At 39.1% G+C, this 12006-nt stretch overlaps 1 protein-coding gene across 3 annotated transcripts in view; it reads left to right on the plus strand.

Moving 5' to 3' along the window:
- The window catches only part of BRWD3 (bromodomain and WD repeat domain containing 3), a 57374-nt gene that overhangs the window by 25947 nt on the left and 19421 nt on the right, over nucleotides 1-12006 (plus strand). For all 3 annotated transcript variants that reach the window (XM_076347067.1, XM_076347069.1, XM_076347070.1), the window contains 8 exons: nucleotides 1346-1386; nucleotides 4978-5082; nucleotides 6578-6731; nucleotides 7258-7392; nucleotides 8213-8341; nucleotides 8750-8975; nucleotides 9646-9816; nucleotides 11678-11861. In XM_076347067.1, the coding sequence (XP_076203182.1) occupies nucleotides 1346-1386; nucleotides 4978-5082; nucleotides 6578-6731; nucleotides 7258-7392; nucleotides 8213-8341; nucleotides 8750-8975; nucleotides 9646-9816; nucleotides 11678-11861 (1145 nt within the window). The remainder of the gene's footprint in view (nucleotides 1-1345; nucleotides 1387-4977; nucleotides 5083-6577; nucleotides 6732-7257; nucleotides 7393-8212; nucleotides 8342-8749; nucleotides 8976-9645; nucleotides 9817-11677; nucleotides 11862-12006) is intronic.

A 12006-nucleotide genomic window follows, 5' to 3' on the forward strand; every position in this document is an offset into this window, starting at 1 on the left:
CTTTCTCAGGTAATGCAGAAGGGTTCTCGTAAAAAGTCAGACTATTTTAAATACCTGTATGATGACTTTCAATGTTAGTTTTCGAGTTTGAGTCTTGATAGCTTTTATTAAAATCGTTGAATGTCTCAGTTTTTATGAAACCCCATAAAGAAGTATCACTAAAACAGTATCAAATCTTTCTTCATTTCTTAGTTGTTACCAAGAGTAGGTGGTGATTGCATTATTTATCATGTGCATGGTAAACAATATATCAGAAAGGCCAGCTTATAGCCACACTGATAGGGCTGTCACTTGTGAGGAGTTTGGAGCATTTATCTTTGAACCTTAATAGCCCAGCTGCCCACCTGAACAATATTTTATGGATTAAGCCTGAGGTCTAAATTGATTTGCTGAACTTCAGTGGGAGTCATGGGTCTCACATTTAAGTCTCAGAGCTCCAAGCCAACAAATCTGACAAGTATTTTGCTCGCAAAAGAAAAAATGTCTTCTATATTCAGCAGTTCAGGTTTGGAATAAACTGTAATTCCTTTAATTTTTGAAAGTCTACTCTTCTTAATACCACAGGCTGCTGTCAGCCCCCCCTGAAACAAATTCCCTAATTGGACACTTGGTTATCAGGAGCTAGAGATGTCAGTGGGAGTACGAAGAGCAAGTGCACGTAGCCAACACAAGTATTTAGCAAAATAAAAAAGGCAAAACCATATCTAAAACATAGTATTTGTTTCTCAACAATTTAAAAGTGGAAATAAAGCCAAGGTCTGCATTTTTTGGATGAAATATTTTGATGCACTTTAATGTCAGGTCTAAAAAATGCAAACCTGCTGTGATCATTTATTTGGTTAAGTTGTGCTTTCTCCATCTTGCTGAGTGCTGTACCTACTAGGCCTTGTGAGCTCCTGGGGTTCCTTATTCCTGCTAGCTCTGTGGAGTCTAAAAGGTGCAGAGTTTCCCAGGCAGAGCTTACCCCGGGGGGTGTGTGGTCCTGTGGCACTGTGCAGGAAGACTGTGCTCAGGCAGGAACAAGCTGCTGCAGCTTCTTCCTCCTGAACGTCTAAGCGTCAGGGAGACGGAGTTGGAAATCGTTTCTGTCTCTGAGCTACTTCAGGAGCGACACGAAGCCATCACCTCTCTGAAGTTTTCTATTTCAATGTTTAACATGACATGCCTGGGGAAGTTTTAACTTCAAACATGACTTTTCTGTTCTTGAATTTGTGAGATGGCATGTTGTAGGAGATGCATGGGAAGATGCAATTTGCTAAATAGAAGCTCATCATTAGGATCTTTTTGGATGAGTGTTTCAGCTTACAAAGCACTTACTACTATTTTTTTCCTCCCTTCTATTTAGGACAAAGTGGTTGCAGTCCAGTTCTGTAACAATGGTGACAGGTGAGTGGCTGTCCTGGGATTTTGACATGAGGAGTATGGTATTTAATTTTCCAAATAACATTTTAGAGAAAATTTGGTGCAACAGGAAGACTGCACATGGACTCTGATTAATCTTAGACAAATTATTTAAAGTACGTTGCAAGTTGTGTGTCATGTCCATGAGCTTGGACTTGTGGTCCTCTGCCGTAACAACAAAAACATTCTGTAACTATGCTTTTGCTTTGTATTTTTTAAACAGCAAATTGGAAACCAAATTTTGTATCCTTTCTGTGTAAGTGTGTCTTACTTCACAGGTAGCCTTGTTAAGTACAGAAGGGGTTACTTCTGGAGTAAGAGCATTATAGCAAATGCAGTTCTAAGCAAAAGTTAGAACTGTTGCACATGCACAGATGGTCAGACAAGTAAGTCTGCAAGGAGCTGTGGTCTGACCCTCATTAAAGGAGCCTCTCTTGCAAGGTGCTTTTACCTGTGCAGTCACTTACATGCTCAGTGCAGTCATTTATGAAAAGAACATAAACATGAAAGGGGAAATAAGACCTGATGCGTTGTCAGAAGTGAAATAGAAGGAAATCAAGGAAATAATGGCATCTAAATGATGAGTATCATGCATAATGGAAACAAGGAACTGTAGAACTACCTTTTATCTTGGGGTTGTTTTTCATTACTTCACTGTGCTCTTATTTATGATCTGTGTGAGAATCATGCTGAAGCTGATAGTGTTGTTGATAGATTATGTATATGTTTGGTTTTTTTGTTAAAATTTACTTCTCTTGCATATGTTATCTGTATCATTTATACCAGCTGGGGACCAGAAAGCAGCCAATGATTAGCATAATTTGAAAACATTTTCCAAATAATATGACATTGCTGTTATGTTGCTGAAACATAAGGCCACCCACCCTTTACTATCTGTCTCGTTTAATTCCTTGGTGAATGATTTCTTCTGCCAGTCCCTCTCTGGGCACACTGAATAAGGAAGTTGTCTCTTCTGGTGCTCAGAGTTCTGAAAAATATGGGAAGAGTGTTTTCATAAAAACTCATAATTCATGAGCTCAACTTCTGTGAGGTTCTGGAGTGATATATGTGATACGATGAATAACCAGGCCCTCATCCCTCATCTTGTATTTTTGTAACTCTGAAATTGCCAGGAAAAAACAACCGCAAAAAACCTGATTTATATCCAAGGGGATAAGCAAAGAACAGCTCTTCAATGGGATGTAAAGGCGCAGTTGATCCTCACATCCCAAATTTGGATCCAGTCTACTTAGTAGATAAAATTCCCCTGCTGAATTTGTCTGCATTTGAGAGTAAAACTTTCCTTTACACATGTTCTTCTCATTACAATTGTTTGGCTTTTCACAAGGATTTGGATGTTTTATGTAATACTTCAGAAGTGTCCTACTGTATTTTTGTGGTGTCTCCTTGCAACCCGCTATCTTTAGTCTTCACTGAGTCATTGGTACGTCTGGATAGCTTAACATCACCAAGTGTGATAATAAATGGGCTGATCTTCACATTTCCTGGAGTGAAGACTCTGTGAGTCTGTGGTCGTTTATGTGGCTAACGATGAGCTACAGCACTTGCTTTGACCAGTTGCTGGAACTGAGTATACGGGACAGTTCCTCTACACGCACATCACAGACTCTCTGAACTCGCAGTCCTTGGTTGCTGCCGCCTGTCCAGGACCGGTTACAGAGGCACAGTCTTAAGACCTTTGGGTCTTGATGATCATTTCGTTGGTCTGCTTTATTATTCATAGAAATTTACTTATCTCTGGCGACATACCTGGCAAATACGTGAATTTCTAGGCAAATACATGAATTTCCAGTTAATTAGTTTAGATGATAACAGTAATGCTGTGGTCTTAAAATTTATGAAGTGAACCATTGCAACCTGCAGAGCTTTCAGTTTTTAAAACTGTGCTAAGTCAGGATGCTGTCTCTTACGTAAGAATTAAAGTCAGGATGCTCACGATAAAATGTATAAAGGTGCCTATAGGCATGTCTGTGTGTCAAACTTCTGCAGTGCAGCTGAGTTGGTGTGGCGTGGCAGGCTTTGATTAGCGATCAACATCTTAATGTAAATGGTTTTATGCCAGCTTTTGCTTATATTTCTTATTTTGCTTGGCAGAAGGTTTAAGGGATGTGTGCAAGCAGGAGCCTTCCAAGCAAAACTGTAGCTTTGCCAGTGGAACTGCACCTGTACTCTGAGATCTTTGTCACGTAAAATTATGTGGGAATGCACCGGTATAATTGTACTAACAGTTCCTTCCAAAGGATGTGAGAGCGCAGGTCTCACTGGGGGTGCTAGGTCACATACTCACTGAAAATTATATGCTATAGCGATGCTTTTAATGGAAAAGCAATAGCTTCCTTTTTATTTTAACATAAAGAAGTAAAAATAAAAAGAAAATAAACTTGTCACAAGCATTTTTAAACACTTTCATCACGAAGAAAAAATTCAGATCAGGGAAACTGAAAAGGTGAAAGAATCACTTATTAAAATCAAATTGCATAGGCTTGCCTTTTTACATGTAATTTTGTATATAAATGGAATATACTTTTAAAGGTGTTGGCCATCCTGTGAAAATGTATTACTTGAGGAGCTTTTTTCAAATTCCTCAACAAAAACGATTTCTGTGACATTGATAGCCAAAGCATTATGATGTAGTTAAATGCATTTGCTGGATGCTTGAATTTTTTGAACGAGGAGGAGTTTAAAAATGAAAATACTCACGTTCAACTTCACAGGCAGGGCTACCTACTTGCGTTCAACTTGGGTATTTCCCTTCTCTGTCTTCACCCTCTCCCTAAGTTAATGTATTATAATTTATGCTAGACTCCTGGCATACAGTTTCTTTTTCTTTGCTGCCACTGTGAACTGCTCAAGGGATTTGCTGATGTCATTAAAAAGGGAATGTGCAGCTTGTATGAATTACGACATTGAAGTCATTCCAAGGCCATCTGCTAGCTGTAGCCAAATGTAATTAATGTTGTGGGATATAAACTCTTTTGTACCGTACAATATCTGATATGAAAATTGTAACCTCACTGTCTTTTAATTACATTCTCTAGATCAGAGATGCACAAACAATATAAAGAAGAAGTGTTGAAAAAAGACTAAATACATTCTAGCTTCTGTGCTGGTGCGAATGGGTGTGCTCTTGGCTTGCCAGCGTTTTGTAGCTGCCTGTTTCCTGCAGCAGCAGTTCGTGGATATTTTATGAGTTGTTAAACACGCCTATGTGTGGGGATATGTAGAGTAAGACAAGTATATATACACAAGTATACACTTCCAAGTATAGATATACTTGTGTGCGTGTGTGCATGTTTGTTGCAGAATAACATAAAAGGGAGTGCTTGTTGCGACCTTTCCTAAGGTGAATGACAGTCCTCTGCCAAGCTCCTAAATATTCTTGCCGCAGGATTTAGCATGCCCACACTGTTGCTGAGGATGGAAAACTCCATAGCGAAGCTACTGAACAGCGAGAAAATAAGCTCCTAAGATGGGCATGTGGGTATTAGACCAAAAGCAGCAGTGACCTATGCTTACTCAGTATTTCATGACTTTTTTTTTCTTTATTTTCCATAGCTTAAGATTTGTCAGTGGAAGCAGAGATGGAACAGCAAGAATATGGCACTATCAGCAGCAAGATTGGAAGAGTGTAGTCCTGGATATGGCTACTAAAATGACAGGGTAAAACAAACCGAAACAGAACACACTTCATAGCAACATTTACATGCAAAACAAAATCTTCCGTCGTACTGAAAACTATTTATTTGCTTCCATTTTGAGTTAATTTCAGTGCATGTTTTTTGTGTATTGAAAATGCCATGGCTCTATCTGTTAAGTTACAGTTAATTAGCCCCTAAAAGACAATATTAATACCTTGGTAGTTCCTTACTCTAATGGTTGGGGAATATTTAGTATTTTATATACGAAGAAAGAATGCCAAATAGAGTTCATCTCACAGAAAGAGGTTTTTAGTAGAACCTCATTGATCATATGCTGGTCTGCATGTTTTTTAAAAAATGTCCAAAACAAGTGTTAGTTTCTGTCAGCTCTCAGTAGCGACTGCCGTAATCAGTTTCCTCAGGTCGTTAGTATTTCTTTTATGTCATATGCTGTGCTATTTTGTTTTTTTGAGCTATGGAATGCAGTTAAAATTGTAAGGAATAATAAAGTTAAAATAGAGGAAAACTGAGCAAAATGTATGATATGAATGTAAATATGCATATGTTCAACGGTTTCTGGCATCACACAGCCACTGTTGTAGGCAATTGACAGTTTCTTCTATGGTTCCAGTTACTATTCAAGTAAATAAATTTAGTAAATAATTTTAGTTAAAAAAAAGTGTTGCCCATTACAGCTTATTTTACCCACCTGAGGACAAATGACAGTAAGCAGAAAGTTAATGAGAGATGTGACATAGATTCGTTTTCCTAACAACATTCGTTTGTAAACACATTTTTGGATTTCTTCCTTCATTCCAAGGCCTGACTTGCCTGGCAAAATTTCTGTAATATGTATATCCAGAACGTTTCTTATCATCGTATTTTTCCTTAAGTTTTCAAGTGGGAGATGAGGTATGGTGATCTGGTTCTCCAGTTCAATTAGGGCTTTGAGCTTTTCTTTTCGAGATCCTCAAGTGACTTCTGTAAGTGGCCTTGTAATTGAATATGCACAGTAACAAAAAGCAGAGATGGAGAAATCCATTAGGCATTTTGCTTTGCAGAATTCTTTATATTTCATACGGTAACATTGTTAATAAGTTAGCTGTCAAAGTATGATTTGGATTCATTTAGCAAATTTTTGCTCATTATAGAGTTTGCTCATATTGATCACTGATAAGACAAATGCCTTGTAGGAGAAAACTTAATAGAACTGAATAGCTTGAAAGAAAGCATTGGGGTAGGCGAGGATGATCGCTTAAGAAGAACAGAAGAGAAACTTCTCCTTTTTAAGGAAATAAAACTCCATAAATCTACAATAAAAATACATAAATATGCAGTGGTACTGTATATTTTCTTTTTTTTACCACTGCAGAAGCCATCCTTCATTCTCTTGCATTAGCCAGTAGCCACAGTGGTGGCAGCCGTGCTCTCCCTAATTTCATACTGAATTAGCACTGTTACAAGTTTCCATGTGTAGTTACTGATTTATTTCTTCTTTAAATTATTAATTTCTTTAGAAACAGTGTAGCATCTGGGGAGGACAAGGTGACTAAACTGAAGGTTACTATGGTGGCTTGGGATAGATACGATGCCACTGTCATCACTGCAGTCAACAATTTCCTTCTCAAAGTGTGGAACTCGTCCACAGGGCAGCTTCTTCATAGCTTATCTGTGAGTAAAATTCACGCGGGTAATCCCAAATGTTCAACTCTGAAATTGATTTGAGGCTAAACTGCATCATCATTCCTCCTGACGGGGAGTGTTTTGTCCTGAAGTATGCCACCTGTCTTACGCTTATTGGGAGGAGTATGTGTCATGGGGAAAGGAGGTGATGACCAAAATGCTGCTAGACCCTGGTGATTGCTGGCTGACAAGGGAGCCCTTTGGAGGCCACCGTTTGTGTCCAGATTAGAGGCTTGCAGCTGTCCTCGCTGCTGATTTCTCCTTCCTCCCCGTCCCTCTCCATCTCAGCTGTGCTGAGCTACAGTCCGAGGCATTTACAAAGTGGGCAGTGATCATGCCAAGCCTCTGACAGAAACGTTGCCTAAGTACAGACACAGGTCTAGTCTAAGATCCAGTAAATTGAGCTGTCATGGATGACTACCTGAACTGAGATGTCCTCACACTAAATACTAGCAGGTTTGGAGATATTACGTGGAGAAACGTTACTTTCTTTTCCACCCTGCTTTCACTGCAGGGTCACGATGACGAAGTTTTTGTTCTGGAGGCCCATCCGTTTGACCAAAGGATTGTACTTTCGGCGGGTCATGATGGAAATATTTTTGTTTGGGATATAGACAAAGGAACAAAAATTCGCAATTACTTTAACATGGTAAGAATGATCAGGGAAGGGTGGGGTCTTTTTCACATTTGTGTAAAACTGGTCTTGAGGCAGAAGCAGATTTCATTATATACCTATTGTGACCAATGTTACAACAGGATTAGGGGAAAACTTCTACATATTAAAAAAAAGCCCCTGTACTCTTCAGTAAGCAATGCCAAAGTATGTTGTTGCATATTGTGAGTGTAACAGTGAGGGGATCTGTTACATCTGAATATTGTTAATGTGTATGGGTACGGTTATACCAGGCAAAAAATCATAGCGACTCCCAAGGTAGAGCAATGAAAACCAGTAAGCCTGTGTGTTGTAGCGCAATGCTGCGGTCTGGGAAACGGTGTGGCTGGCTCCGTGCTGCATCTATCTTGATGCGCCCAGTGCCAGGTTTGTTGGTGAGGTTCCAGTGCTGAGCAAACGCAGCTGTACTGCTTCAGGACCTGAGCTAGCCTCCTGGCACTTGGGGCTGTGAAACCTGCTTGTACGGAGCCAATACATGTCTGAGATCTTTGGTGCAGGCTTGCCCTATGTCTTCCATTAACGTAAAATGTAGATTTCTAGGTAGTTGTTTCAGAACATACATTAAAAGTTGTACTGAAATTTCAGGACAAAGAGAGAATGCAAGGCTTTACTGCATTGTTCAGTTTAGCTTTAATAATTAAGTGGAAAAAATATAAGTGTAAATCAGTCTTGAGCTAGATGAGAAGTTACACAGAATTAGCATTAAATACTTGTTGGAGCACAGGTGAAATTTTTGTAAAAATGCTCTTGTAGAGAATGCATGACTGTGAAAGGAATGCTCTGTGCTTGTATACAGATTGAGGGCCAAGGCCATGGAGCTGTTTTTGATTGCAAGTTCTCACCAGATGGACAGCATTTTGCCTGCACAGACTCTCATGGACATCTGCTACTATTTGGTTTTGGATGCAATAAATATTATGAAAAGGTGGGTTGAATGAATTTTAAACTCTTCTGTGTCTTGACCTGATTTTGTCTTAGAAGTATTTGCGTTCCAGTTTATTCCCTCACCCTGCCCCAGACAAAATAGTAATTAGATCATGAAGCAGTCGCTGTTTACCTAAATCAAAAAGATTTAGACAAGAGAATCTCTAGACAGGGGAACAAAGCATTAACTTCTATCTATTCACCTCTGTTGGCATATTTTACTATTGAATTTTTGCATCAGGCCTTGGTAATAAAACACATTTGTGGTAGGAATCTGTTCTCTGTCATAACATTTCTTCTGCTGATCCTAAGCGTAGGAGTTGTGGTTTATGGGTATGGGAGCCATTCCAAAGCAGCAAGACAGCTGCAAACGGCCATTGATTTACTTACTAAATTGCTTTTCTTGCAGATTCCAGATCAGATGTTCTTCCATACCGATTACCGACCACTGATCCGTGATGCAAATAACTATGTGTTGGATGAACAGACTCAACAGGCTCCACATCTTATGCCTCCTCCATTCTTGGTGGATGTTGATGGAAATCCTCATCCCACGAGATTCCAGCGGCTGGTACCAGGGAGGGAAAACTGCAAGGATGAACAACTTATTCCTCAGCTGGGATATGTAGCTAATGGTATGCCGTCTAAAACTCTTGCATAATACATGTATTGCACAGCATTGAGCACCAGCTCAGTAGGATGGTACTATAAGGATTTGTTTGTTCCAGTTGTCTTCTGAAACTAGTGGTTTAAATTCAGTATAGAGGTAGAAGAGGAGATGGGGTGGCTTTATGGCATAAAGGGAGTTTATGGAATCAACTTGACTGGAGGCAAGTTGTGTGGACTTCTACCAGGTATATGGCAGCATGCTTAAAGAATTGTCCCATTAACCTCGGTGTAACTGTGTATGTGAGTAAGGAAGCAGGAAGGTAAGACAGACATTGAAAAAATAGCTTTTGGTTTTTAAAACAGGTCTTTTTTTCTTGTAGATATAAACTTTTGCAAAATGCTGATCTCCAGAAGAGATCTTCCATTATTACCTACTAAAGCATAATTTCTTTCTGCTGTTTCTAAGGGTTTGTGTTTATATTTTCCGTGTGGTCTGTACTTTTAGGTTTTTATTGTAACTTCTCTTTTAAACTTTGCCTCCGTTTGTTACATGAGAGCAGAAGGCCAGCTGGTGATCAGATGTTTTGCAGAGCAGTCAAATAATTGTGCACAATTTTAAATTTGATTGTTCCTGTGGAGTTTAGTAAAACAGAAATTAATCATTTTATAAGCAGTTGTGGCTTTGTTCTTGTGAAGGTGATGGTGAAGTAGTTGAACAAGTCATCGGGCAGCAAACAAATGACCAGGATGAGAGTATCCTTGATGGAATGATCAGAGAGCTACAGAGGGAACAAGATCTGAGACTAATTAATGAAGGAGAAACTCTTCCAAACCCTCCACTCAATAGATCCCACTCTGTTAATGGAGGTAAGTGTCCCTTCGTTACCTCCGTCGTTTCTTTTCCTAAAGCACAGTAAGGTGCTAATCAAAATGGGTTAATGTAAGTTCTGAGACTATGTCTCTGAGGATGCTTTTCTCTCTTGTTCTTACACACATAGTTAACCTGTGTGGAGCAGTTGGACGTTCTACTGATGCTAGCAGAGGAATTAAAAGTTTAAGGTGCAGCTGAGGGCACACAATGGTCTAACTGGGCTGTATCTGATTACCTAGAACTATTAGACTGTAACTATTCTTGTTATAAACCTTTCCTAAAAAATAAACATAAGGTTCACTGTATTGTCTTGATGTCAGTCACTGCAGAGATGATGCTTTGTAACTGCATAATGTCAAGATAACAGCATATAATTAGAGAATGTCAATGGAATACAATGTTGTGACAGACTAATGGCTTCCTGTTGCAGCATAAATGCTAAGGCTGAGCATCAGTGTTTATAAAATAAACATGTCTGCTCTGTCTTAGTGTTTCCTTAGAAAGCTTGAGATTATTCTCCTGGTAACTGTTCTGCTACTGTGACTTTATTTTTAATACACAAAGTAATTAAAAATTTAAAACAAACTCAATCAGATGTGAACAGCTGACTGTGAGGCAGCTGACTGAGTGCAGTCAACGTAAGAGAGCAGATGCTGTGGACTCGTGCTGCAAGTCATCCTGAGCTTTTAAAAAATTTACACTCACTAATAAGTTAGTTCTAGGTTAAATGACTGATTACACGTTTGAATTAGATTTCCTGGCGAAGCTCATTAGGATTGCTAGATTTGGAGTTGCTTGTCTTTTAAATTCAAGAAAGAATAGGAAAAATATTAGTGAAAAATGCTGAAAATACACTTCTGCGTTGATCTAAATTGGTATTGTCAAGAAGGTGGCCTAGAAGCCAGCTTTGACTCGCAAGAAGTCTTTTCTGCTTCTTATGATAGGTTGATGTGTTGTGCAATCCCAGCTCTCAATTTTATTTGTATATCCCTGTATTTGTGTGAAAGGGGATTTCCAGCTATGAGTGGAATAGAAATTGAAGTACTGTGACCTGACAGAATTTGCGTTGATCAGGGGCTTTGCTATGTGAACTGCTCATTTGTGTGAGTTAATTAGAGTATATATAAAGTACTTGATGTTTTAATAGCCGAATATTTTTGTATAGGTTTGCACAACCGTGAATGCAATTTATTCATACGGTTAACCATATTTAAGCATGTGGAAATTGCGTTGATGCATTCCTAAATGATGAGATAAATTAAGGCAGTGCTAGCAGTGATTCTGATATTATCAGTCTTTCTGTCTCACTTTGCTAAAGATTCAGTCTCTGTTTTCTCCTGACTACGTAGTACTGCGTTGTTGTGCCACCTGATGAAAAGCCCAGAGAAGGAGCAGTGCCTGTGGCACAGTAGATAAGCATTACAAATACAGAACAAATGGAGGTACAACAGAAACCTTAAACCTTGCAGCAGTCTATTATTTTAGATGTCAACCTCATCTTTTCTGGTACCATAGAATTTAAGATTCATGATTTCAGAGCCTTTTAAACAGTTGACAAGACTTTGATTTGAAGGTCACTTAAGTGCCTTTAAAACTTTTCTCATAGACTATATTCTTTGCTTGCCTCAGATATCTCTAAGGTATAGCAAGCCGCAGTGATGTTGCAGTAGCATGCGCATCTCCAGTAGTCCAAGGCCAATACACAAAAAAGTTCATCTGAAGCAAAAGACAAAGCCACTTAACATAGAATAAGTGTTGTTTATTGCCAAAAAAGAATCTCCGTGCAGTCCTTAAGCTTTACATTCTAGATTTTATTGACGGGTTGTAGAAGTGAAGAAAAATCTTTTCCTTCCTTAGCTCTTCGAAGTCCAGGTTTGGATGTTACATCTCCACCAAACGTTGGTCTCCGGAGAAGTGGTCAGATTGAAGGGGTCCGGCAAATGCACCACAATGCTCCCCGAAGTCAAATGGCAACGGAGAGAGATCTCATGGCGTGGAGCAGGAGAGTAGTGGTGAATGAGCTTCCTCCAGGCATCAGCAAGTAAGATGCTAAGTGAGACAGGAAAAAAGATTAAATTGTGTAATGTTTCATGATTCTTCCATACACCTGTTACGCGTTTTAAAAAACGATTTTTCAGAAACGTGTTGGCTTTTGGGGGTGGGTTGGTTGGTTGGTTTGTTTTGAA

Source organism: Aptenodytes patagonicus, chromosome 9 (assembly GCF_965638725.1).
Source record: "Aptenodytes patagonicus chromosome 9, bAptPat1.pri.cur, whole genome shotgun sequence".
Lineage (NCBI taxonomy): Eukaryota > Metazoa > Chordata > Aves > Sphenisciformes > Spheniscidae > Aptenodytes > Aptenodytes patagonicus.